Here is a 27,756-nt window from a genome sequence, read left to right as displayed (position 1 = left end):
TTACTGGAAATAAACATCAAGAATTACTTAATAATAGGAAATCTGAAAATTAACAAATCATAGTCTAAAGAAACACAGAGAAGTTATTCAAAATCCATACAATAATTTCCCCGTATATAGGAAAAAAGTGAACCAATGGTCTAGAGAAGGAACATATAACTTGGTTTTCTTTGAAACTCATGATTGCTTCCCTAAGAGAATTTAAGTTGAATGAAAAGTGCCGGGGAGCTGGAAAAGGATTTTTTTCTCTTGGTGAAGGTAAGATTATTCTAATTTCATATATATTAATCTGGAACTGGTAACCTCTGAGTCAATCCTTTTCAATCTCCTTGGTTTCTTCCCTAAAATTTGAACCTGGCCACTGCCATTTTATTTTTTATTTTATTTTTTTTAGATTTTATTTATTTGACAGAGAGAGACACAGCAAGAGAGGAACACAAGCAGGGGGAGTGGGAGAGGGAGAAGCAGGCCTCCTGCCAAGCAGGGAGCCCGATGTGGGGCTCGATCCCAGGACCCTGGGATCATGACCTGAGCTGAAGGCAGACGCCTAACGACTGAGCCACCCAGGCACCCCAGGCCACCGCCATTTTAAATAGAGTCTTAGAGGCTTGCATAACAACTTGATTTTAGAAGTATACTTTCAAAAACCATTTATAATAAATATGGCCAAATTTTGTTTCCAGTGATTAAAATTTATTTGTTCTGTGGAACCAAAGAGAAAACTACAAGAAATCATTAAAAAAATTTTTTTTAGGCTGAAGAAATAATCTAATCCATATTTAAGAAATCTAACCCCTATTTAAGAAATTGAAATTCTTGTGAAGATTTTATTTTATTTTTTTAAAGATTTTATTTATTTATTCATGAGAGACAGAGAGAGAGAGGCAGAGGGAGAAGCAGGCTCCCAAGGAGCAGGGAGCCCGATGCGGGACCCAATCCCAGGACCCTGGGATCATGACCCGAGCTGAAGGCAGACACCTAACCATCTGAGCCACCCAGGCACCCTCTTGTGAAGATTTTTAAAAATTAAAATAAAATAAAATAAAATAAATTAAAATAAAATAAAATAAAAATTAAAAATAAAGAAAATAGCATGAAGCCAGGCATGTAGCAACATAGCACATTAGATCCTTCCATCTGTTTACTCTGGCTGCTCAAAATTTCAAAGCAAGGAACGTGGGGGCTGTTAGTCAAATCTTTTGATTCAAGGAACAAAATTTATTTAACATTTTTCAATGTCAAGGCCTGCCAGAGGAAGGCATTTAGAACAGCATACTATCATGGTGCTGGAAGTAGTCCTGCTATAAGCTTATCAAAATTCCCTCCATCTTCAACCAAAGGTAATGTCCCACATAGTTGCCCAAGCTAAAAACAATTTATGACTAATCTAATAGAGTTACACATAGAATCTGCCATTCCAGTGACAGTGCAGATTACAGCAAGAGTTCTCCTCTAATTGGACTGATAATCATAGAATTTTATTTCTAAAATATATCTTAGAGCTTTCAAAGATTAAAACACACAGATCTTCACCACCCCAGCCTCCTTGCCTGTACAGGAAACAACCAAGTTGTGAGAGCATTTATCATGCACGGACACATCAGGCCTTGCAGGTGCTAGACAGGAATCACAAATGCTTGTTCCACATCATGTCTTCTGTTACCCCGAAGCCTTTGATTTATTTTGTCTAGCAAACCACTCATCACTTTTATCTGCCGCCATTGCCTACAGAAAGAGAATTGGAATATATATTTAAGTCTATAAAACAAAACATACAGTCCACTTTGTACCTCATTGCACTGTCCGCAGTCATTAACAATTAAAAAGTGTTCATTCAGGGGGCACCTGGGTGGCCCAGTCGGTTTAGCGTCTGACTCTTGGTTTCGGCTCAGGTCATGATCTTCCAGTTATGGGATCGAGCCCCACATCAGGCTCTGCACTCAGCACAGAGTCTGCTTTAGTTCTTTCTCCTTCTCCCTTCCAGCTCACATTCTCGTGCTCTCTCTCTCAGGTAAATAAATAAAATCTTTAAAAAAGTATTCATTCGGCATAGAGTATTGTTTAACTTGACAGGATGCTGATAAGTATTGAGCAACCGTTTGCAGATTTTTTTTTAAGATTTTATTTTTTTTCGAGAGCACACGAGTGGGAGGGAGGGGCAGAGGGAGAAGCAGACGCCCCGCTGAGCAGGGAGCCCGATGGGGGACTCCTTCCCAGGACCCTGGGATCATGACCTGAGCCGAAGGCAGACACTTAGCTGACTGAGCCACCCAGGTGTCCCCAAAAGACTCTGTTAAGAAAATAAACTGGCAAGCCATAGACTGGGAAAAGTACTTGCATTTGTAGATATTTAAAAAATGACTCACATCCAGAACTCCAACCAATCAACAAGATAAATAACCAATTTTTTTTAAGTGGATTTAAATGGGCCTTAAAAAATAAGCAAATATTTAAATAAGGGACATTCCAGGAGAATAAAATCATGTGAGCAAAGTCATGTAGTGTGAAAATACATTCGTAGAGAATATAGACTAGAATGGCTAAAATGTAAAACACATCAGAGGTGTGTCTTCCAACTAGTTTGTCAGGAATCTCAATGGATCATATAAATTGTTCTGTACTGATACAGTCCAATTATATTAAAGCTACTTAAAAAATACATAGAAAAAAACAACTATGTAAGGTCATTTTTAATTAATCAGGGAAATTTTAATAAAACTGGATTTTAAGTGACATTAAAGATATATTGGTGATTTTTTTAAGTGTGCTAATATCAATATGGTACATAAAAAATTCCTTGATTTTTCTTTTAAATAATTTTAAAATGTATAAAATAACTGGAGTGCCTGGGTGGCTCAGTCAGTTAAGCGTCTGCCTTCGTCTGCCGTCCCTCCTGCCAGCATCAGCATAAATCCAGTCATTTCAAAAACTGTTTAATCTTCTCAGAGTCCTGGGATTGAGCCCCACATCAGGCTCCCTGCTTGGTGGGGAGTCTCCTTCTCCCTCTCCTTCTACCCCTCCCCGAGCTTGTGTGTGCACGCAAGCGTGCACTCTCTAATAAATTAATAAAATCTTAAAAAAAAAACTAAAATGTATAAAATACTTAAGTATTTAAGGTTGAAATAACACAGTGTCTAAGATTTGCCTTAGAATTCCCTAGCAAAAAAGGGGCCCCTGGGTGGCTCAGTTGGTTAAGCATCGCTTTCAACTCAGGTCATGATCCCAAAGTCTTGAGATTGAGCCCCCACATGGCTCAGCAGGGAGTCTGCTTCTCCCTCTTCCTCTGCCTCTGCCCATTGCTCATGCTCTTGCTCTCTCAAATGAATAAATTAAAAAACTTAAAAAAAAAAAGAAATCCCCAGCCAAAAAAAAAAAAAAGGCGGGGTGGGAATGATGAAAAATTATGGAGGCGTTGATTAGTGACAGTCACATAGAGATTTGTTGTAGTCACCTGTGTATTTTTGGAATATTTAATCACCAAATGTTAAAAATAAAATCTATTATGGAAAGAAATGGACAAAAGACTTGAACATACAATTCACAAAGGAAGGTATGCAGATAACCAATAAACATACACAAAGGTGCTAAACATCAGCAGTTATCAGGGAAATGCAAATGAAAACCACAATGAGAAACCATGTCCCATGTTCTAGCATAGCTGAAACCAAAACCTGGCAAAACACAAAAGCTGACGAGGACATGGAACAGCTGGGACCCTCAGACACATCCATGGCCGACAGGAGAGTAAAGTGGCTCAATCACTTTGGACAACTTTTTAGCAGTTTTTCATAAAGTAAAAGCAATTCCACTCCTAGTTATTACCCGAGAGAAATGAAACATGTCTGTAAGATTTACGCAACAATGTTCATAGCAGTCTTCCTTCTTGTGGATAAAAATCTGGAAACAACTCAAGTATCTACCATTGGAAGAATGGATAAGCAAACAGTCGTATTTATAAAATTGAATACCACTCAGCAATAAAAAAGGAAAAAAAGAACAAACTCCGATATGTACAATTACATGGAAGAATCTCAAAAATATTATGTTGGGTGACAGAAGCCAGGCACAAAAGAATACCTACAGAATGATCTCACTTATATGAAGTCCAAGGGCAAACAAAAATAATGTGACAAATCAGTACAATACTTGCCTCTGGGAGGCAGGGGTGGGAATTAACTGGAAATGGGCATGGGAGAATTTTCTACAATGATGAAAATGCTCTATATTTTGAACAGTGGTTGTATGAGAATATTTAACTGTCAAAACTCATCAAATGGAACACTAAATTTCTGTTCATTTATATATACATATAAATTTTTTTAAGGTTTTATTTATTTCACAGAGACACCGTGAGAGACGGAACACAAGCAGGGGGAGTGGGAGAGGGTGAAGCAGGCTTCCCGCGGAGCAGGGAGCCCGATGTGGGGCTCGATCCCATGACCTGGACCAAAGGCAGACGCTTAACGACTGAGTCACCCAGGAGCGCTGTTCATTTATATTTCACATACACTTTACCTCAGTAACAACAAAAAATACTTGTTTGGAGCTTAGGGAGGAGTAAGAACTAGAAATTAGGAAGTCAGACTATGGTTGCAGCTCAGAGGAGAAGTAACCAGAGTAGTAGGTAACCTCTACTCAGAGAAGAGGAAAAATGTGGAATGAGAATAAAAGACAGCTGGAGTGGGACTGTGGGTAAATCGTTTTGGAATGAGACAGAAAGAGGTTCTCGTGTCTGACGAGAAGCTGTCAGAGAGAGATGAAGATGGCAGGATCTCTAAGACCAAAGGAGAAGAGAGCTTGAAAGAGGAGGAAGTTGGTGATATGAAAAAGCAAGGAGGAAAAAGTCTAACAAATGTGCCAACTGGGAGGTTGTCTGAGATTCTATTTTCCTTTATGATAAAAGTTATTAATGCTCTATTTTCTGTTTCCTGCTTTAATTAAACTGAATGTCTGTTGTTATGTCAGCAGTTTGCCACACTCTGTAAACCCTACAACCATCCTATGAGGTGGATAATCTTACTTTCTCAATTTTTCTGGTAAGAAAATTAAAGCTTAAGGGCTCCTGGCTGGCTCAGTTGGTAGAGTATGTGACTCTTGATCTTGGGGTCATGAGTTCAAGCCCCATGTTGGGCAAAGAGATTACTTAAAACAAAACAAAACAAACAAAACTGAAATTCAGAGAATTTAAGGAAATTACTTACAGTCAGTAAGTTCACTTACAGATAGTAAGTGAAGAACCAGGATAGATTGATTCATTCCTTTAATCATCAACAGAGCATTCACTAAGTTCCTACTACACACCAGGTATGTGCTAGAAGCTGGAGGACAATGGTGGCTTTGGATGCTGATGAAATACTGAGTTTGATGAGGATAGAAAAGTAGTTGCTGGACTTGGCAAGAGAAGTCACTGATGATATCAACAGGAGCATTTCCCTAAGTGAAAGGAGCCAGTGCAGAACAGACTCAAGTGTGAATGGGAGGTAAGAAGTAGAAACAGGGTGTAGGCAGATTTTTTAAAAAGAACTATGGAGAAGGGATATGGGGCAAAAGATTTTTAAAAGATGGGAGACATGAAACCTTGTTTGCATGCTGATGAGAACGATTCATTAGAAAGGAAGGGAATGCCACTGTAGAGTGGAAATGAAAGGACCAAAAGAGCTGAAGAAGCCAGGGGGTGTATCCGGGCCTTTCCCCTCACTGAGCAGAATCACGATACACAGAGCAGGAGTGGTTTCCCCAGTCAGCGTGAGCAAGTGTGAAGGCATAAATGCTGCACCCAGTTAAGAGTCATACGGCCGCTGGGCTGCCTGGCTGGCTCAGTCGGCAGAGTGTGCAACTCCTGATCTCAGGGTTGTGGGTTCGACCCCCATGTTGAGGGTAGAGGTAACTGATAAATAAAATCTTTTTTTTTTTTTGAAGATTTTATTTATTTGACACAGAGAGAGCGCACAAGCAGGGCGAGAGGGAGAAGCAGGCTCCCCACTGAGCAGGGAGCCCAATGCGGGGCTCCATCCCAGGACCCTGGGATCATGACCTGAGCTGAAGGCAGACGCTTAACCGACTGAGCCACTCAGGTACCCCACTTATAAATAAAATCTTTAAAAATAAATAAATAAATAAATAAAATCTTGACTAGGGAAAAAAAAAATTCATACGGGTGGCAATGAAGACCCATGTTCCTGGCTCAAAAGTCACCCTATGAGCAAAAGGACACAGCACTGGACCCTCTTGCTTTAGCCCTTCCCCACACACTTAACATCATCCCCTGTGGGCCCATGGGGATACAAAGTCAGAAATGAGACTCACGTCATCCAACAATTTGTTTCCCTCAGGATCCATCTTAGAAAGTTCTCGAAATGCTTCATCCCCCACAAAGCAAATTTCATGTCCATCCTACACCAATAAAGAGAAAAGAAATTTGGCAAAAAGACACCTTGAAGAAACCTCTCGTGCAGCCCATTCCTTTCCTGAGTAATACTTACAGGGTCAGCCAGAATGACCACTTGTACTGTTGCTTTCCCTGGAGTATCCAGACTCACCAGGGGAGTCAGAATCTTCTGGTTCTCCCTTTTCATTAAGTCTTCTAAGTCCGGTAACTTGAGGAAAACAAAGAGGCAAAGTGAGCAAGGGGTCACGTACCACTCCCACACTGTGGTCCACATCAGCCCTAGGGGAGTATCACCTAGGCACCACTTGTTTGATTTTATTATCTCAGCCGTTCTTGAGGCAACTGTTGGAACTTGATACCAAGCCACAATCGGAACGAACCAAAAGAAGGGAGGGCTGAGGTTCTTAGCTGGTTCAACTAGCTAGTCCCAGAGCTTACACAAAAGATCCAAGAACAAACATTACCTCTTTTTGGGGACAAGAAAAGGCAATTCTTCCAAAAGCTGCTGCATGATCAACTGTACCCTTGATACCCTGTAGCTCCAGCTTACACTGAAAAGAAATAAGAAAGTGGGTCTATTTTTTTGGAACAGGTTATGTGGTTAAAAAAAAAAATCAAACAGTACTAAAGGAATAAAGTAAAAACTATTTCTCCCTTCTATTCTCTCCCAGAGGCTTCCTGTGTGTCCTGCTAGACACATGGCATGCACAGATTTTTTTTTTATATAAACAGTAGCATAATCTACACATTATTCTGTCCCTTGTTTTTATCCAATGTTACTCTATTGGCACATAACGATTCACCCCATTCTTTCTGATAGTTACACAGTAATCCATTCTATGGATAAACCATAAATTACTGAACTATTCCTCTAACGCACAGGACATTGAGGTTATTTCTTATCTTTTGCTATCACAATGCTGCAACAGATAACCTTGAACACATTTCCTTGCGCACACGAAGAGTGAGTACATCTGTGAAATAAAATTCCTAGGAGTAGACCTGCTGGGTCAGAGTGCAAGGACTAAATCATGTTCAAATGCTAGGTTATTTAAAAAAAAAAAAAAGATGAAAATAGATTATCATTATAGTACTAGCTCTTAGCTCCATCTCTTCTGACTCAACAATTCCACTTCTGAAAGGATATCCTTTCAGGATATAAACAAAGGTAATACTGGGTGATGAGGTTATCAGCAATTTTTATTTTCTTATTTCTGTTTATCTGTGTAAATACTGAATCACAGTGAAAAAAAACTCTGAGAATAACCTTCATGTTAACCTCATTTATAAGCCAAATTCAAAGTAACAGATTACTTCTCTCCAAGATCACTCACCTGGTTATCAGCATAGCCCAGCAAAGCCCTTTGCTTCTCTTCATCTTTTTCATAAATTTTCATTCCCAGTAGATTAGACCAGTAGTTCAAGGACTTCTGAAGTTCAGACACTGCTAGAGTTACTTTTAATACAGGATCTGAAGAGTAATAAAACAGTAGGAATGGACAGATCAGGGCAATGGAATAGAACAGAAAAACTAAATCAGGCTTGAGTATGTATAAGAACTTAGTTTATTTTTTTTAAGATTTTATTTATTTGACAGAGAGAGAGAGAGCACAAGCAGGGGGGGCGGCAGGCAGAGTCAGAGGGAGAAGCAGGCTCCCCACAGAGCACGGAGCCTGACGTGGGGCTTGATCCCGGGACCCTGGGATCGTGGCCTGAGCCGAAGGCAGACGCTTAACTGAGCCACCCAGGTGCCCCAAGAACTTAGTTTATGATAAGAAAGGGATTTTATAGGTAGTATGAAAGGGCACATTATTCAATAAATGGCACAAAGATAACTGGCTTGTCATTTGGTGGGAAAAATTACACCTTTAAACTAAATGGCAAAATACATTCAATCTGATGGGTTAAAGGATTAAGTTTAAAGAATGAAACCATGAAAATACTAAAAACAGGTCATCACTGCTGCAATTTTGGGGTGGAAAAAGATTTTTTTAAAAACCTGACACCAGTGGGGCGCCTGGGTGGCTCAGTTGGTTAGGTGACTGCTTTCGGCTCGGGTCATGATCCTGGAGTCCCGGGATCGAGTCCCGTGTCGGGCTCCCAGCTCAGCAGGGAGTCTGTTTCTCCCTCTGACCCTCCCCCTCTCATGCTCTCTCTCTATCTCATTCTCTCTCTCAAATAAATAAATAAAATCTAAAAAAAAAACAAAAAAAAACCTGACACCAGAGATAGAAAAACCATGAAGGAAAAAATTTACTAGGTTAATTACATGAAATGGAAAATTCCCAGACAACAACCAAAAAAGAAAGAAAGAAAAAGAAAAAAAGATGAACATCCTAGAAAAATTAGGTAAAAAGTGGTATTCCACAAAGAATGAACTGGAATGGTCAACGAACATACAAAAAAAACATTCAACCTCACAAATAATCAAAGAAATTAGAATTAAAACAAAACATTTTGTTATTTCATTGGCAAATAATTTTAAAAGTCACTGTGTTAACTGTGATAGGGCAGGGGAAAAAATTCAAAATCATATAATACTGACAGAGTGCAAATTAGTATACTTCTGGGCAACAATTTGACAGATGTACCCAAAGCCTAAAAAAATGTAAACTGCTTTTCAAAGAGCAATCCTATTATCACCAATTAAAGAAGTAACTGTAGATGTATGAAGGGCTTTCAGCACAAAGACATTCTTTACAGTGTTGCTCGTAACAATGAAACACTAGGGACAACATAAATATCCAACAACAGACAACTGTTTAATCTTCCCACGATGTAATACAATGGAATTGTTACAATGGAATATATAATATATAGATAGATAGTTGTTTTTGGTTTTTTTTTGATAAATGATTGGAAAGATACACTCTAAAATGTTAACAGTGATTATCTGGCTAGGTGGGTACTGTTTTCTTCTTTCTGCTTCTATGCTTATCTGTCTAGGAAAAAAAAATCTATTTTTTTTGCAAAAAGGATAAAAGTTATATACTAAAACATGTAACATTATTGGAAATTTTTATACTCTAAGGTGACCTTCTGAAGCGCTGCTCTACTGTGATAAGTTCGGTATTTTTCTTTGGTTTTCACAGCCTCAGCCCCATTTGCTAGAACTGAAATACCATGACGAAGGCAAAGTGTTTCTCACAGGTGCCTCTGCCTGGCAGACTGTTTTCCCCGTTCACTAAGAAATCAACAAATTCCAGCCAACTGGATCCCTGAAGGATGCAGGACAGGAATGGTAACAAATCGATGAGACTACCCAGGACCCAGTGATTCAAAGGAAGGCTGGACACCAGCCAGACTGATAGATTTGACTCTATTACCAATTGGAAATTAATGCCCCAAAGGTATTATCATTCCAAAGGACAAAAACATCTTAGGATTGTAGGGCTCTCCATTTTTTATATATCTTTTTAATAAAGATTTTTATTTATTTATTTGACAGAGATAGACACAGTGAGAGCAGGAACACAAGCAGGGGGAGTGGGAGAGGGAGAAGCAGCCTTCCTGCGGAGCAGGGAGCCCGATGCGGGGCTCGATGCCAGGACCCTGGGATCAAGACCTGAGCCGAAGGCAGACGCTTTATATATCTTTTTTAAAAGAGACTCTTTTTAATATTTTAATTTTTTTAAAGATTTTCTTTATTTGACAGAGAGAGACACAGCGAGAGAAGGAACACAAGCAGAGGGAGTGGGAGAGGGAGAAGCAGGCTTCCCGCGGAGCAGGGAGCCCAATGCGGGGCTCAATCCAGGACCCTGAGATCATGACCTGAGCTGACACTGAGTCAGACACTTAACCAACTCAGCTACCCAGGCGCCCCTCCATTTTTTATGTATTGAAACATCATTAGAACTAGGAAAGAAAAAATGCATAGCAGAATTAGTGGCAGGAGTTAAGCTTTAAAGTTTTAAATTCTTGCTTTATATGCAAGAATCACCCATCAATAAAAATAATCATAAAAATTCCTTAAATCACCAGTGAAGTACAGAAATACCATCTGGCAGTAAGTCCTACAGCACCAGTCTAACCTCCCACACTGGAACACATCATTCTTTCCTTTGCTGAGCTCCAGATGAAAAGCAAGTAGCATTATACACACAATCAGACTCAGTACAAGAGGCATTTGGGCACTGAGGCAGACCAGGGGAAGAAAGAATCCATGTCTCCCATCTCAGGTCCGCTTAAGGAAGTGTGCACACAGACTGAAATGGCAGGTAGAACGGCCTTTGCTATTCACTAGTGTTTTTTTCTGCTATTGTTCTTCTTTCGGCTGAGCAGATAGCACAACATGCAGGGATTACACATACGATGAGGATGCTTCTGCAGTAAACGAAACAGGTCGTGCAAGGTTTCTATCTGCAGTCAGTGTGTTGGGCTCCTCACTTCTCTTCCACCCTCACTCACCTAGTACCAGCACTATAGTTTGTGAAACTGACCTCAGCTGGAGAGGTAAGATCAACTAGTCTAAGGATAATCCTATTTCCCTTAGCGGTGATTCATGGTGATTCATTCAGGAGTGTGAATCAAGTCTGACCAAGAAGAAGTCTGCAGGAAGCTTCCAGAAGAGTTTTGCTCTGCTCTTAATAAAAAGCACCAGAAGTCAGTCTTTCCTTCCCCTGCCAGATGGGAATGTGGAAGCAGGTAGCCCCAATGCTACTGGTAGCCACCCAACAACCACAAGGGAACCGGCTCCGGAAATTGACCCCTGTGGACAAGACAATGGAGAGCAAGAGAAAAGCTGGATTCTTGATGCCACTGCTGAGCTGCTCAATCAACTAACCTACAGACTACCTACTCTGTGAGCTAAAACATTTTCTTATCGTTCATGCTAGTTTGAGATTGGTTTTCTATTACAGCTGAAAGTATCCGAAACAGATATATTAACAGCAGGATAGAACCAGAACCAGTGAGATCCCCTAGAATTATGCACTAAAGTTCAAATATGAAAATATGATTTCTCCGGGTCCCTGGGTGGCTCAGTCGTTTAAGTGTCAGATTTTTTATCTCAGCTTAGGTCATGATCTCAGGGTTGTAAGATCGAGCCCCACACTGGGCTCCACAATGGGTGTGGAGCCTGCTTAAGATTCTCTCTCCAGGGAAACCTGGGTGGCTCAGTTGGTTAAGCGTCTGCCTTCGGCTCAGGTCATGATCCCGGGGTCCTGGGGTCGAGCCCCGCATCGGGCTCCCTGCTCAGTGGGGAGTCTGCTTCTCCCTCTGCTGCTCCCCTTGCTTGTGTTCCCTCTCTCGCTGTCTCTCTCTCTGCCAAATAAATAAAATCTTTAAAAAAAAAACAACAAAAAAACCCCAGATCTATATGAAATATGGAAAGATGGCTAAGAGACATTAATAACTGCAAAGAGCACATGATAGTATGAACAGTATATATAGAAATATTCAGGGGTGCCTGGATGGCTCAGTCGTTAAGCGTCTGCCTTCGGCTCAGGTCATGATCCCGGGGTCCTGGGGTCGAGCCCCGCATCGGGGCTCCCTGCTCCACAGGAAGCCTGCTTCTCCCTCTCCCACTCCCCCTGCTTATGCTCTCTGACAAACAAATAAAATCTTAAAAAAAAAAAAAAAGATTCTCTCTCTCCCTCTGTCCTTCCTCTGTGTGCTTTCTCTCTCTAAAAAAAAAAAAAAAAAAAAAGGAAAAAGAAAAAATATGATTTCTCAAAGAATAAGAAACACTGGCTTGGGAAAGATATGTCAATATAGAAAGACTCTACGGGAGAAAGAAATCCACTTCCTCTCTCCTTTCATCAAAGATGCTGTTAGACAGAGGGCTTTTGTTAGTCCCAGTATAATTACCTGACTGAGGTGGACTGCGATTCTGCAAATAGAACTTATACCCTCCTGGGGCCTCAGTTTCAAAAACACCTTCTGTAACTTCACTGAGTGGCCACTCCAGCTTCCTGGCATTGCTGACAGCCTGGCTAGAAGCGAGTGTGATACCCTATGACAAAAAACAATATCACCAAGTGTATAACCACAGATCTTTTCTAGAGCAAGATAATGAGGCAAAATCCCACTGCCTTTACATCATGCTACCTAAGATTTAATTGGCATTCAAAATTTTCTAGTGATTTTTTTAAAAGATTTTATTTATTTGAGAGAGATCGAGCAGAGGGAGATAAAGTAAGGAAGCACAAGCAGGGGGAGCAGCAGAGGGAGAGGAAGAAGCGGGCTCCCTGACCTGGGGCTCGATCCCAGGACCCTAGGATCATGACCTGAGGTGAAGGCAGATGCTTAACCGACTGAGCCACCCAGGTGCCCCTCTTCTAGTGATTTTAAAGTAGGTTTTGGACATACCTCTCCCACAAAGATCCCAAATGTGAATTGTAGGACAGAAGTTCAAAGGCTAGAGAAATTTGATCATTTTATTTTTTAAAAGATTTTATTTATTTCACAGAGAGAAAGGGCAAGAGCGCGGGCACAAGCAGGGGTAGCGGCAGAGGGAGAGGGAGAAGCAGACTCCCTGCTCAGCAGGCAGCCCGGATGTGGGGCTTGATCCCAGGACCCTGAGATTGTGACCTGAGCCGAAGGCAGCCAGTTAACCAACTGAGCCACCCTGAGAAGTTTGATCATTTTTATACCAAAGATAATCTCTTTTAATTTTAAAGATCTAATCAGAGAAACCCTGATCTTACCTTGGCTTGCCAGCTACCTACTTAGGATGTTTTATTTTTATTTTTGCTTTTTAAACAAAAAAATGTGGGTTTCTTGGTGGCTCAGTCAGTTGTGTCTGCCTTCGGCTCAGGTCATGATCCCAGGGTCCTGGGATCAAGTCCCACGTCGGGCTCCCTGCTCCTCTGCAGGGAGTCTGCTTCTCCCTCTGCCCCTGCCCCACTCATTCTCTCAATCTCTTTCTAATAAATAAAATCTTTAAAAAGAAATAAAAAAATTTAAACCAACTATCAAGGTATTATTTAAATTTAATCAAAATACCTAAAAATGTAAACTATGTCTTCTGATAAGACCAGCTGCAGTTCTAATTGGGATTATCATAACACCCCCACTTTCCGAGTCTTGTCAATCCATCACCCACTCTGTAGCCAAAGTAAATTTTTCTGAAACATATTCTACCCTCAAGACAGCAACCCTATGTTGTTTCTCCCCTGCTTAAAACCCTTGATAGCTCATCGTTTCACTCAGGGATGGCATCTAATGGCCTGAAAGGCCCAACACAACCTTATCCCATGTCGTTTCTGACCCCATCTTCTCCCACTTTCCCCCTTGTTCCATCTATTTCAGCCAGACTGGCCTCCCTGCATTTTCTGGAACATGCCAGGTGCTGTTTGAGGGCTTTTGCACAGGCTCTTCTAACTGGTTTGCTCTTCCCTGTGATATCCACATGGCTAATTCTCTTCTCTCCTGTGAGACTTTATGCAAATGTCCCCTCCTCCCTGATACCTACCCTCAACACCCTCCTTAAAATTAAAACCAGTCATCTGTCCCATACTCCCCATCCCCCTTCCTCTGCTCTGTTCTTTTCCAATAACAACGATCACCTTTAAAACAACATATTATATGATTTATTTATTCTATTTATTATATGTTGTCTGTCAGGCCCTGATTCCCTCCCCTGCCAGGCACAGATTTTTGCCCGTTTTGTTCACTGGTTATCCAAAGTTCCTGGAGCCATGCCTGGCACATAGCAGGCACTCAATAAATATTTGTTGTATGAATAAATACCACAATAAATACTTTAATACATAGTTCATTTCACATATTCGTTAACATACATGTAAACTAAATTCCTAGGTGTGAAACTGCAAGGTCCAAGGCCAAATGCATTATTTTGATACTGCCAAACTGAAGTTGTAGTAATTTACACTCTTATAAAAGTGATGTATGAGAGTGGCAGTTGTCTAACACCCTTTGTAACACAGTGTGTTATGACACTTCTTGATTTTTGTCAGTCTGATAGGTGACAAATGGCAGCTTGGCAGTTGAACATATTTTTCAATGTTTGAGAGACATTTCTGATTTATTTTCTATGGCTGTCTGTTCACAGTTTTTGCCCCTTAAAAAAAATTGAGTTGTTGATCCTCTTTTTTTTTTTTAAGATTTATTTATTTGAGAGAGAGACAGAGAGACAGAGAGGGAGGAAGGGCAGAAGGAGAGGGAGAGAATCTCAAGCAGCCTCCTGGCTGAGTGTGGAGCCGGATGTAGGGCTCGATCTCATGACCCCGAGATCACGACCTGAGCCAAAATCAGGAGTTGGACACTAACCAACTAGGCTACCCAGGAGCCCCTGGATCCTCTTCTTTTTAATGTATGGGAACTCTTTATATAAACTGGAGGTCTATGTAACCTGTCTTTCTTTTTGTTCCATGAACTGAGGAGCCCAGAAGTTTCCTTTCATTAGGGATATTTTACTACCAGAGTCTCTCAGGAAGACCCACAGTGGAGCAGCCCCGGGGTTCTCCACCTACATGACCTCTAACCCCTGCAGCACCATCAATCAACATCTGACTTGAGCCGGTGAAATGTTGATGGTGCCAAGATGGTTTTGCTCTTTTTTCTCTCCCTGATTTAAATTTGGAGAGTAAGGAAAAGATAAGGAGAAACACAAAGAAATTTTCATTTACATTCAATCACCAAATCCTATTAACTCTACCTCCTAAACATCTCTCACATACACCCACTTCTCTCCATCTCCCACTACTACCACATGAGTTAAGGAGCTTCCAGTCACTTGCTCTACTACCCTCTGAGCTAGTTTCCTCGCGTCCAGTTTTGCTTCCTTCCAACCCAATCTCCATGCTCCAGCCAGGTGGATTCTTGCACACCACATATACTGTGTCATTTAAAATTGGCTTCACTCCGTTTTTAGAATAAAGTGTAAACACCCCAGTATGATGTGGCCCCAGCTTATTTCTCCAGCCTCCTCTCTGCTCACTTCCTCTTCACACACTTAGCTCAAGGCAGACTGTGCTAGTCCCAGCTCCCTGACAGCCAAGCTCCCTCTCACCTCCAGGCCTGTGCACATGTTGAGGACACTCACCTCACCGTCCCACCTCCACCCCACTCACCTGGCTCAGGTGTCACTTCTGGGAAGCTTTCTCTGAACTCTCACCTCTTGGGGAATTCCTCCTAGGTGTTCCCACATCCGCCTATTCTTATTCCAATCTTAGCACTAATCACACTGTATTCTTCCATCTCTTTACTTGATTCCCTCACCAGACAGGAAGCTCCTTAGGCCAGGGAACATGCTTCACTATACTGTATCTCCAGGACCTAACCAGGTACATGGAGGGTAGGAAGTCACAATAAATATCTGTCAAATGAATAAATTAGGGCTACCTGGGTGGCTCAGTCACTTAAGCATCTGACTCTTGATTTCGACTCAGGTCAGGATCTCACAGTTATGAGATCAAGCCCCTCATGAGGCTCTGAGCTGGGCGTGGAGCCTGCTTAAGATTCTCTCTCTCCCTCTCTAATAAAAATAAATAAATGAATAAATTAGTGAGAGACATGAAGAATGAGAAAAACAGACACTAATACGTTAAATTTGAACCATCCTTTTCATTTACAAAATACTTTGATGGATATTTGATTCTCATAAAAATTCCATTTAAATGTCATTATTATTTTAACGTGAGTTAAGAGTAATAGCAGGATTAAATGACCAAAATAACATCTAGCATGAGGTAGATCTGCTCAGTAGATCCTGAGAGAAAACTAGTTACTCCTATCTTGCTGTGTATTTGGGCCCAGTGACATTCTATCTAGCACATAGTAGCTGCTCAATAAGAGGCAGATACCGTAACTATCAGATGCACACTGACTTGAACTCTTGCATGAATGAAGGAATGAATGCAGTATATGCAATGCTTCTTTCGCTTTCTCCTTAAAAGCTTCTTATGTTTTTCAATGACTAGCACTGGCCATAATAGCACAGCCTGATCCTAACGCGTCATTAGAGAGAAAATATTTCTCTGGTTGGTGATCAGGACCTGCCCGACCAATGACTCTGGCCCTTCTATCTCTCAAGGTTCAGTCATTTTGTCTCTGTCAAAGCTGTCTCTAAGTCTCGAGTTTGACTTCTAAACACTGGAAGAACACATTTCATCCCGAAGCCAGCTCTGAGACAGGTGCACAAGCAATTACCTTCTTAATAGAAAACATAACACTAATCACCAACCAATAAAAAACATAAAACTAATCAAAAGCCACCAACTGGGCCATCATCATACCTAAGGTTGTATCAGGGACCTCAATAAAAGGCACAGCCAAAATCTGCTCAAACAAAATGACACTTACCATGAAGTCATTGCCAAGCTTGTAGTGTCCGATGCCATAATTGTAAGTCAGTTCTGCGACAAAATGATCATCCTCAGGTCCAAATCCCACCATTGTCTTACTCCATTTCCCATCATAAGGCCTAGAAAATGAAAGTAAATGAACCCAGTGAATACAGACAAAATCTGCCTGAGGCCTCCCCTGAGGAACTCTTGGGACAGAACAGTGGGCAGTCTCCTCTGGTCCTCTGAGTATCTGTAAGGATGAGATGATCTCTCAGCTGGTGCTAAAAGCAGCTATGACAGTGCTTGTGGGCCTCACCACCAGGGACTCCAAAGATCACCTGTCTCGCACTTACTTGAGGGAAAGATTTGTTTACCTTTTCTTTAAAGTAGGGGACATACTCCTCTAAAGATACTTCTCCAGTCTTTATTTTTTTGCACATCTCTCAACAAGCATGCAATTCTCTTTAGGCCTTGGAATTTTCCAGCTTGCTATGGCTACTAGGCTAAGACGCTCAATAAGACATTGCTTCATTTAGGGCCACCTGGGTGGCTCAGTCGATTAAGTGTCTGCCTTTGGCTCAGGTCATGATCCCAGGGTGCTGGTGCTCAGTGGGAGCCTGCTTCTCCCTCTCCCTGCCGCTCCCCCTGCTTGTATCGGTATCTGCCTCTCTCTCTGTGTCAAATAAATAAATAAATAAATATCCTAAAAAAAAAAAAAAAAGACATTGGTTCATTTAGAGTATATACTTATTTGTGTTTTTGAAGCTGCCACCCTAATTTATTGATTCCTAAATTTATTCCACCGCCTTATACTCACTTCGAGAAACTGTCTTCTGTTCTCCAGGGGTATTCAGAGCCTAAAGGAGATTTTAAAAAACAAGGTGTCATACCCATTACAGGAAGCTTTGCAGCCTTCTTCAAATTCCTCATGCCGCAGAATCTGGTAAGGGAATTAGAATACATTTTAAAGTGTTACCAGTACTGTACACAGCATATTTAGCACAAGCTAAAATGTTAAAACACAGACATTTATAATTTGTAAGCTTTACTTCTAAAACAAACAAAAGACAATGAGCTTTGTATCTTTCCCAGACTGGAAGTAGTAGAAGTGAGGAAGAACAGTTTGACACCAAGGGTCAGGCAACCAATGCTGTGAAATCTACTTGGATTGGGAAGCAGCGCTGTGGAATTAAAATCACCCCACCACCCAGAAAACCAAAGTATGGCCTTCAGCATTAAAGAATTCCGATTTGGAATCCTGGCTGTCACTCAATAGTTGTCTGAGATTGAGAACGTTGTCTGAGAATGTTGCTTAGGGCCTGAGTCTCCCAATGTGTTCTGAAAATAGATAATTTATTAAACTATTTGACACAGAACCCCACACACAGTAGCCTCTCAACGTCTTAAGTTTCTATTCTCCTTTTTGATTCCCATTGCTACTGCTCCAGCTCAAGTTCCCATCAGTTCTCTCCCAGACTATTAAAAATCATCCTTATTGATCTTTCCTTAATACCACCATAAAATTATGTCCCTCATGCACAGCTCTGATCACATCATTACCCTGTTCTAAAATGTAAGAGCGCTCCCTACTTATTGAGCCTTAACATCCAAATTCCACAGTATTCAAGATACTATCAGAAGTAATCCCAGTCTATTTGTCCTGATACCCCATCTCAACTTCAACTACGTCATCTAAGCTAAAGACACAGAAAACTAGTGGTGTTTCCCAAACATACCTTATCTTTGCATTGGCTCTTTCGGTTTTTCCAGTAGACTCCTCCCTCTAATCTTTGTTTGTGGAAATCCTGCCTGTCTTTTTTTTTTTTTAAAGATTTATTTATTTTGAAAGAGTGAGAATGAGAGAGAGAGAGAGAGAGAGAGAGCACATGAGAGGGGGGAGGGTTAGAGGGAGAAGCAGACTCCCCGCTGAGCAGGGAGCCCGATACGGGACTCGATCCCGGGACTCCAGGATCATGACCTGAGCCGAAGGCAGTCGCTTAACCAACTGAGCCACCCAGGCGCCCCTCCTGCCTGTCTTTATAGATCAACTCAAATGCAAGATCTCCGTGAATTATTTCCTGATGATCCAGGCTGAAGTTAAATCTTTCCTATAGTATTTTTTCATAATAGTGGTAGCTACCACCTATATAATACATATGATGTATCAAATACTACACACATAACAGTGTTTAATCTTCAAAACAACGCTTCAATCATCGACGAAACACATTAAGGGAGAGTTTTGTGGGTTTTCATTACTTATCAAGTTTTGACTTCCATTACCATTAGCTATGTACAAATCAAATTCTCATCTCCACCCACATCCTAGGCTGGCCAGAAGCTTTAGTTGAGGACAGACACCAAGGTTATTTTCATCTTTGTCACCAAAGCTGTCACCAACACAGGACCGTGAAGCACAAACGATATATTTTAAATGACTGATGAATTCAGGTAACTCGCTTGCACGCCACATCTTCTGCACTCTCTACATTAAATTGCACTCTTGCACCTCTAAAGCCCTTGCTTATCGGGAGCTCCCCAATAGCTTCCACCTGCATTTGCCACCCAGGTGATCCCTGCAGAATCGCAACTGCTCAGGGCTGGAGAGGCGGCTTCCGGGTGTTGGAGACAATGGGTTCCGACTTCACACTTAGATCTGGACTGTTGAGAGGAAGTCCGGAGCATTCACCCGGAGATTGAATATACATAAGATACCATTCAAAGCAGGCCTGAGAGAAGCAGAGGTCTAAATAGGCTGATGATCTAAACCGAAAGGCCCCAAACCGGAAGAGATTGGGTTATTGTTCATGGGGAGAGTATTATATTACTTTTTGTTTACGGTCTTTCCCACTAGACTGGAAGCTCCGCAAGGGCTCAGGCTCAGTGTTTGTGAAGGAACTTAAGCGAAAGAAACGTGTGTGGGCACACAGTCGGCGACTAATAAAGACCCCTTTCAAAGGCCACCAACCCAACCAGCGACATGCAACGCTTCCTGAAGCTGAAAACCCGATAGGGCTAATGGGGAGTCCAGGGCTAAGGTCGGACACCGGGGCACGGGCGGAGATTCACGACACACCCAGTTGTCCCCTTCTTGGGCCAGTGGGGCTGAGCGGCCCCGGCCACCACCCTCGCACGCCAGCCCCTCTCGGCCCCGTCTGCACCTTCATTCCCAGGACATCGCGGAAGAAACACGCCGTCCGGAAGCGGTTTCCCACTTTGAATACGAAGTGCAAAGCTCGACGAGGAGCCATAGCCACCAGCTCCACACGGTCAGGGGTGTGAGCCTGTCAGCCCGCAGACGCGCAGACAGGTCGTGACGTCACTGGCCGCCGCCGGCGCGCTTCCGTGACGCAACCCACGGCGCGGGGGAAGATGGCGGCGCGGGTAAATGGCTTGGGCTGGGCCACGCGGCCGCTGCTGCGGGTGGTCCAAACTTGGTGCCTTGACGGGCGGCGCTGGGTCCGGGCGCTGCGGCGGAACCCCGTGAGGGTGGTGTTTCCATCCGGACAGGTGGTGGAACGGAAGCCCGGTCCTGGAAAGCAGCCCCGGAGGGCTGCGGCTGAGGCCAGTCCCTCCGAGCAGCGACCAAAGCAGCCGCTTCAGGTGTCACCATCCCAGACGCCCTGCACCTGGGAAGAGTCGGGGCTTCGCTATGATAAGGCTTTACCCGGGGACAGAAGGCTGAGGTGATGTGTTCCTGAGACTTGTCTTGTATTTCCGTTTCTCTTCCCACCTGTCAGCGGGAGCTTAACCTCTTTCCTCCTATTGGAGGACTTCTCCCGGTACAACCCTCTGGTTTTTATTACGCATGGAGGGCAGAATAAGTGTTTTCTATGGAATTAGTTTATGTCTGTGAAGCTCTTTATATCTGTTAGAACTAGGTGTGACTCCGTAACAAGGATGTTGGTAATTACCCGTCTTTTTGTTTCCACCCACAGCAGTGTAATGACGATAGTTAAGTCCAGGCCATTTCGGGAAAAGCAAGGAAAGATCCTGCTGGAAGGTCGCAGGCTGATTGCAGATGCTCTCAAGGCTGGTGCTGTGCCCAAAGTTTTCTTCTTTAGCCGTCTGGAATACATAAAGGAGCTACCCATTGATAAGCTGAAAGGTGTCAGCCTCATTAAGGTGAAATTTGAGGATATCAAGGATTGGTCCGACCTAGTAACACCACAAGGAATAATGGGTCAGTGGTTATACTATGTGTCACTAGAAGTAGAGATCTAGGATTACTTATTCATAATTGTGTTAGGGCAACGAATTTTATTTGAACCAAATTCAAAATGTTTTCTTAAGACCCCCAGAAAAATACCGTTCTCAAGTCTGTGCATCTTACAGTATTTTCAGTGGAAACTGTATTATGGCTCTTCATAGTCTTTAGGAATAACCACTCTTGTTTGAACATTATATTTTTTAGGTCACTTCTTCAAACTTTAATGTCCAACTAAAGTTTAAGAAAATGTTTACTAAAATATTTCACCCTCCATTTGCACAAGACTTATGCCAGTGTGGTGATACCCCTCTGGCGTTGACCCCCTTATTCTAGAAGCATGTCTGAGCAGTAAGTTGCCCATTGAACAGGAAACCGTGTCTTTATTTGGTTGAATCTAACAAGATTTTAATAGACTGTGATGTCTGTTAGCACTTAGGTATTCTTTTCTAAATACGGAAAGACTAAATTCTTTCTACTTTTTGACACTGGAATTATATCTTAGATCTGAGAATTGAATGGCAGTAAGTGTAGAAGTTTCTCTTGGATAGTAAGGGACAGTTAGGGCAGGGGGAGTTATCTTCAAGATTTAAATGTTTGAGCCAGGATCTCTCATACCAATTGTGCATGTGTTTCCTTGTGGTAAAGTTCAGTGATTAGTTGGGAGAGGATATTCTGGGGACCATCTCTTGTTCTGTAACCTAGCAAGTCAGGGATCTGTGACCCTGTGCTTAGAACTCTTCCTCTAGGATGGGGATTTGGGACTGCTAGAGTCCTTCCCTTACTCTAAGTATTTGTGCTCTCATTAGCTACACCTCTTAATTCCCTACTTAATGCTACAGTGCAAGTATCACTCATTTTCACCACTTTGGGCATGTGTGCTAACAGTAGCCAGCCCACCCAGGACTTGTGTAGCCCTCCTTGTTGTTGTGACGGCTTTCATCATTTCATGCCTCTGAAAAATACATATTATTTAGCTTATCTTTATGTTTTATTTAATATTGGAGGGGTGGTATAAAGGGAGAAAGAGGTAAGACCTCCTGTCAGACTTGCAGCATATCTTTAAAATCCAGTAATGTAAGTAGGGCCTGTAGTAGAGACCTTTCATCACTACAGCTGATCAGGTAGAAGTTAAAGGAAAGGCCCCTGCCCTGCTGATTGGTCTTACGGCTATCCGTGGCTCCTAAGTGCAGGACATTTTTACAGCACGCAGATGCCTAATATTCTAGTGCCTTCATGGATGGATTAGGTATAGGTATTTATGTGTTCTTGGTGTGAATAAATTGGCCTAGCCTGTGGGGAGGGCAGTTTAGAAGTACCTATTAACATTAGGGGTGCACACACAGCATATAGCGATTTCACTTGCAGGTGTTTTTCACAGGAAATGTTTGGACACGTGCATAGAGATACAGGGATGTTCATAGAGATACAGGGATGTTCATTGCAGGGTTGTTTATAATAGGGAAAAATGGAAAATAAGCTAAACGTCAGTCAGTTGGGGAAGAGCTAAATAAACCTGGTATGTTCATGTTACAAAATAACGTGAAGCAGTTAAAATAAGGTAGCTCCGAATGGATTGATGTGGGAAGTTCTCTAAGACATCTCATGTTAGAGAATTGAATAAGGTTACAGAATAACACATAAGGGTGTGACTCTTTCACGGAAAAGAAGATAGTACCTCTATGTGGGTAGATGTATATATACGTAGGCAGATGGATGGAACAGGTTCTGAGGGGATACACCCTCACATCGAAATCAGTTATGGGGGCTGGGTATCACTGGTAGGACTTTATGTATGAATTTTTTCAATCAGAATGCATTCCTGCATTACTTATGTAACTAAGAATTAGAAAGATGGGTAAATAAATGAAAAGCCAAATTATTCCCCGTGGTTACATCAGACAAGTGAACTGCCTGTTTTGTTTCCTCAGGGATTTTTGCCAAACCTGACCATGTTAAGATGACATACCCAGAGACTCAACTTCGCCATTTGCTGCCCTTATTGTTGATTTGTGACAATCTCCGTGACCCCGGGAACCTGGGGACGATTCTGAGATCTGCCGCTGGGGCTGGCTGCAGCAAAGTATTACTCACCAAAGGTCAGAGCACTGGATACTGGGTGGATCGGGTGGCCATTTGTAAGTGAGCCGGCTCTGAGGGTAGACACACGTGGTTTTGAGTCTTGGATCTGCCCCTTATTAGCTGTATGTCCGTGAGCAATATTCTGAGTGTCGGTTTCCTCATCTGTAATGTGGGCATAACAGAACCTACCTGGTAATGCTGTTTTGGCGATTGCGATGGTGCACGTGAAGTACTCAAGGCTCTCCTTGGCTCACATTAAGTACTTCAGGAAATGTGGATTATCTTTTAAAATTATTTTGACGCCTGCTAGGTTATTAAAGAACTTAAAATCACTTGGGAAGAAACAGATGCCAGTTTTAACACTTCGTTTCAAGTCTTTTGTGTAATGATCTTGAGTTCCCAAAATGTTGGGCATATGACACCTTTCTAACTCTTGACATTCTGAATCTTGTGGAAGGAATGATACCGACAGAGTCTGATTATGAAATTGGGATGCATTTGTCTGAGCCTTGGGATGGGTCAAACACCCCCACACAAGCTAGCCTCATGACAATTTCTCTCCTGTCATCAGAAATAGGATGAGTAGGGAGCGCCTGGGTGGCTCAGTCGGTTAGCATCTGCCTTCGGCTCAGGTCATGATCCCAGGGTCCTGGGATCCAGCCCTGTGTCAGGGCTCCCTGCTCATCGGGGAGCCTGCGTCTTCCTCTCCCTCTGCCCCGTCATGCTCTTTCACTCTCTCTCAAATAAATAAAATCTTAAAAAAAAGAAGTAATGGGATGAGTAGGCTTGGTTCTAAAGAGACTTGCCTAACACCTGGGACATACCTAAAAAAATGCCTCTTACAACTTGTGGGGACGGTGGGAGGGAGAGGATCATTCACTGTAAACTAGTAATGGTTCCCACTGCTGAGACTTGCCTCGGTTGCTCCTTTCAACCCTTCGCCCCCGTCCCACCTTGTTGGAATAGATGGAGTAGATGGAGAGATACCAGCATGAGACCGAGGTGCTGGGGTTCCATCATCAGGACCCCACTTAGCCACCCCGTCATTGAGCGCTCTGAGAGCCGGTGTGGTTTTGGAAGCGCACCTATATATTGCAGGCGGTGTGGTTTCCACGTTGATGGTGGTGGCGTTGGTGGTAGCGGCTATAGAGGAGGTGGGGAGGGAGTAGGGAACACTTGTCATGGTGCCCAGGATGGAGGGCATGAGGGTGAGGGGGGACATCTTTTGTCCCTTACTCCCCACCAGGGAGAGGGGTCAGACTGGATGGCTCCCTCCATGAGTCTTGGCCTCTCCTCTGTCCCTCCCTTGCCCCCAGCTTCTGGGTCCCTGCGGTGATTGGGAAAGCCCACCATTGGCACAATGTGTGGGCAGCGTTCCATTCTCTGTGTCTTATTTTCCATTTCAAATCTGGTTTGCCTCCTTACTGTCCTGAAGTTAGGTTAATTTTTGCAGTAACTTAGAATGCAGAGAGTTGTGCTAACGAGTTAGGGGCGGGCGGCAGGTAGGTGGTGGCCTGGCCCTGCTGCCTCCCCGTCCCGAGGTCCTAGGAAAGAGCGCGTGCGAGTGGCTGGGCTGAGCAGTCCTAAGAAGAGTTCTTTTAGGCTTCTTACTGTGCTGTGGCGGGGGGTGGGGTGGGGGGGGGCGTGCGTGTGTGTGTGTGTGTGTGTGTGTGTGTGTGTGTGTGTGAGAGAGAGAGAGAGGGAGGGAGGGAGGGAGGGAGGGAGGGAGGGAAGGCTGTTGCCTTGGCTCTCCCTGGATTACTGTTAATTGCCCCATCTACTTCCCCCTCTCTAGCAGCTTCCGGGCTCCAGTGCAGATTCAACATTGAAGCCAAATGGGCCTTTCCAAAGCATAAACCAAATTCTGTCACCACTTGGCTTAAAATCCTTCGACTAATGGATATCCTGTTGTCTAACGGATAAAGTCCCAAACTTCCTCAGCTTGGCTACCCACCCTCCTTTAAATTGGTCCTTGCCTGCCTCCTGTCTCATCTCCCACCGCGCCCCATCCGTTGTCGGCCAGATCACTTTCCTTACAGGGTTTGGGCTGTGGTGTTCTTCCCCACTTTGTAACTCCCCTGGCCTTTCTTTGACAGCTTCCTCCTGTCCTCCCGGATCCAGCTCAGGGTCATGTTCGGTGGGGTGTTTTTCCTGGGAGGTCCGCTTTGTTACAAGCGTTTTCTGTCACCCTGTTCATGGTGCTTTTACGTCAGTTACTGTAGTCATGTGTTTGGATATTGTCCCAACACCATCACCCACTCTGCCATGAGCCCCTCGAGACTGGGGACTTTAATGCTCTTTGCATCTCCTGTACAGTGTCTGGCCCAGATGGATGGTCATGTTGAAGGGATGAGAAAAGTCTGTGTCAGCACTAGCAGGAATTCATCCTGCCGTCCCTTGGCGGGCTGGACGCTGCCGTAATTGGGGAGGCAGAGGTCCCAGCTCTCAAGAAGGCTACAGTAGGACATTTTTTGCTTTCTTTCCTGATCCAGAATTAATCTGATTTACTCCACAGCCGCCTTGTCTGGGAAGGTTTATAATCCTAATTGGATCCTGTCTCTATTTTCTAGGCTGTGTGGATGCCTGGGAGCCCAAAGTGCTACGGGCAGCAATGGGTGCACATTTCCAGGTGCCCATCGTCAATAATCTGGACTGGGAAACCTTGCCCAACTACCTGCCCACCGACACGCGGGTCTACGTGGCTGACAACTGCGGCCTTTATGCCCAGGCCCAGAGGTCTGATAAAGCCAGTGACCACGGTTGGGTATGTGAGCGACGACTCTCGAAGTTACACAAGTATGAGGAAGAAGACGATGATCTAGAACCTGGAGCCAGTAGAGCCTGGCTCCCTGAACTTGAGGTCCAGAGTTATGACTTGGACTGGACAGAGGCACCAGCAGCTGTGGTGATAGGTGGAGAGACCCACGGCGTGAGCCTCGAGTCCCTGCAGTTGGCCGAGAGCACTGGGGGCAAGAGGCTGCTGATCCCCGTCGTGCCTGGTGTGGACAGCCTAAACTCGGCCATGGCTGCGAGCATCCTGCTTTTTGAAGGGAAAAGACAACTGCGTGTGAGGGCAGAACACTCGAGCAGGGACAGGAGTTACCACTGAGACGGAACATGGAAGTCAGTCCTTGGTTTGAGGGGGTCCCCGCCCCTCCTGCATTGTTAGGAGATAGGCAGAGTGGGTAACTGTGGCTTCCTAGGCCATATCCAGGGGGCAAGAGGTGGGCAAGACACTATTACATGGTTATTGGAAAAATAAGAATTTCCATGAATCTCTGCTTATCCTCAAAAATAACAAGGGTGAGAATGCTTCTGAGATTCCCCCTGCTCCCTAACAAAACTTCCTCTTGAGAGAACCCAAAGATCAAGCATGACTCGTGCCCCAAGTGGTGGCAGAGTGGGATTGCTTTGATATGTTAGAGGGGAGAGGTTTTGGCAGGAACAGTCCCTTGGGTTGGCTGTGTTCTCCCTGGCGGACAGCCTGGAGTCGCCACTCTGGTGCCCCACTGTAGTCTGGGCCTGCCCGGGGCTTCACACAAATGTCTGATGCAAGTGGCCCACACTTTGTTCTTGATACCCTCGAGGCCCTGTCAGCTTTTAGAAGGTAGGAGAGCCCACGAAGGCCGGGGCCTGGCCCTCTAGCTTCACAGAGCTGTAATGCCTGTCCCACCAATGGGCTAAGTCTGGGAGGCAGCTCAGGGACCTGTACCACTGAAGTCTGTTGGCATTTGTTCTCAACACCTTGGAAAAGTACTAAGAAAGCAGAGGTCACTAACGGGAAGTTCATGCCTTTCCAGCATGAAACGAGTCTCCTGCAGCTTTGTCCTGGATTATCGTTCCTGCTGATCCTCGTTACAAAATAAAGATCAATGAAAGCAACAAACCCTGTGCCTTGTTCCTGTTAAAACTGTAAAAAAATGTGTATCTGGGCACGTAATTCAGAGCCTATTTTATCATACTGGGTGAAAGAAATTTACATCCCATTCACTTTCTAGTCAGTGGCTTATGTACCGTGTCTCAGGAGTTCTTTCTGTATATTTGTGATGATAATTTAGCAGAGAGGAGAGCAAGCTTTCCTTTCTTTAAAAAGACTAGAGGGGAAGCAGGTGGTGGCGAAGTTCTTATTGAGTGATAATGGAAAATTGTTCTCTTGAATTCTTTTCCATCTTAAGGCCAACATTTGTTTTTTCACCACAGCCCCAGGAAATCAGAATAATAAAACGAGCAGTACATGACCAGCAATGGGCTCAGGGAAGCTGTGGGATGGTTGGCCCAGGGGCGCCTCACCTTCATGTGGCGCAAGCGCTGGGGGTGATTTCTGCCACGAGGTGGCAGCCGTGCTTCAAAACCACTCCCAGCCCCGAAGGGAGGGGTCGGGTTTTCCCGGACTCAAGTTGTTGGAAAGGAGTCCAGTGTCTCTCCACAGAGGGCATTCTGCAGGCCACTCATGTTCGGAGGGGCTGAGGGTAAAAGAGACCCATCCAGCTTCTCATTCTCAGCAGGATCTGAAGCCTAGATAGACGTCGGACCAAAAAACTAAGGAGGAATTGGACAGAGGGGAATTGGCTTGCAGCAAGAACAAGTGGCCCACCTTCTTCCTGTGAGTGGAACGTCTGGGAAAGCGCTGGGCAAATGCTGATGTCCCTGGACACCTGCAACTCCGCCTGGGGACCCTCACACCGGTTTGGAGCTTCGGGGCAGGGAGAGCTGCATTGTCCTTTCCTGGCCCCCGGCCCCAGCGGTCAGCTCGCCGGGAGAATCCTGTCGTTAAGACCCAGAGGGTGAGCCAGACCTCCAGGGACGGGTCTCGTTTCACCTGGGACCTC

At 43.8% G+C, this 27,756-nt stretch overlaps 2 protein-coding genes across 5 annotated transcripts; one reads left to right on the top strand and one right to left on the bottom strand.

The window, feature by feature from the left end:
- Positions 1-1,197: 1,197 nt before the first annotated feature.
- Positions 1,198-19,950, bottom strand: GLOD4 (glyoxalase domain containing 4). The gene is made up of 9 exons (XM_028109410.2): positions 19,800-19,950; positions 17,529-17,578; positions 16,655-16,775; positions 12,197-12,341; positions 7,723-7,859; positions 6,853-6,939; positions 6,483-6,596; positions 6,307-6,393; positions 1,198-1,725 (listed from the first exon to the last, which is right to left on the bottom strand). Exons 1-9 carry the CDS (start codon positions 19,887-19,889, stop codon positions 1,660-1,662), a joined length of 897 nt encoding a protein of 298 aa, XP_027965211.1. The 5' UTR covers positions 19,890-19,950; the 3' UTR covers positions 1,198-1,659.
- Positions 19,951-19,998: 48 nt separating this feature from the next.
- Positions 19,999-26,813, top strand: MRM3 (mitochondrial rRNA methyltransferase 3). 4 transcript variants are annotated; one of them, XM_088028405.1, is made up of 4 exons: positions 19,999-20,324; positions 20,580-20,821; positions 22,777-22,944; positions 25,498-26,813. In XM_088028405.1, the coding sequence occupies exons 1-4, from the start codon at positions 20,011-20,013 to the stop codon at positions 26,034-26,036; spliced, it is 1,263 nt and encodes a 420-aa protein (XP_087884531.1). In that variant the 5' UTR covers positions 19,999-20,010; the 3' UTR covers positions 26,037-26,813. The 4 variants fall into 4 exon arrangements, with proteins under 4 accessions (XP_087884531.1, XP_027965220.1, XP_027965222.1 ...); XM_028109419.2 differs by having other exon boundaries at positions 20,577-20,821; XM_028109421.2 differs by lacking the exon at positions 20,580-20,821 and having other exon boundaries at positions 20,246-20,324.
- The last annotated feature ends 943 nt before the right edge of the window (positions 26,814-27,756 follow it).

The sequence above is a fragment of the Eumetopias jubatus genome, unplaced genomic scaffold, assembly GCF_037043125.1.
Source record: "Eumetopias jubatus isolate StellerSeaLion01/CBP00866 unplaced genomic scaffold, mEumJub1_p1.0 scaffold_10, whole genome shotgun sequence".
Classification (NCBI taxonomy): Eukaryota; Metazoa; Chordata; class Mammalia; order Carnivora; family Otariidae; genus Eumetopias; species Eumetopias jubatus.
Note: the sequence above shows the minus strand (reverse complement) of the source record. Positions and strands in the feature narration are given on the sequence as shown.

Excerpts from the sequence above, each read along its gene's own strand:
- MRM3 (XM_028109419.2), top strand. The coding sequence starts at position 20,011 with ATGGCGGCGCGGGTAAATGGCTTGGGCTGGGCCACGCGGCCGCTGCTG. Across the intron at positions 20,325-20,576 it reads CCCGGGGACAGAAGGCTGAG|CAGTGTAATGACGATAGTTA; the intron begins GTGATGTGTTCC and ends TTCCACCCACAG. Across the intron at positions 22,945-25,497 it reads CAAAGTATTACTCACCAAAG|GCTGTGTGGATGCCTGGGAG; the intron begins GTCAGAGCACTG and ends TCTATTTTCTAG.
- GLOD4 (XM_028109410.2), bottom strand. The coding sequence starts at position 19,889 with ATGGCTCCTCGTCGAGCTTTGCACTTCGTATTCAAAGTGGGAAACCGC. Across the intron at positions 16,776-17,528 it reads TGCAAAGCTTCCTGTAATGG|GCCTTATGATGGGAAATGGA; the intron begins GTATGACACCTT and ends TTCATTTTCTAG. Across the intron at positions 7,860-12,196 it reads TCGCAGTCCACCTCAGTCAG|ATCCTGTATTAAAAGTAACT; the intron begins GTAATTATACTG and ends ATTACTCTTCAG.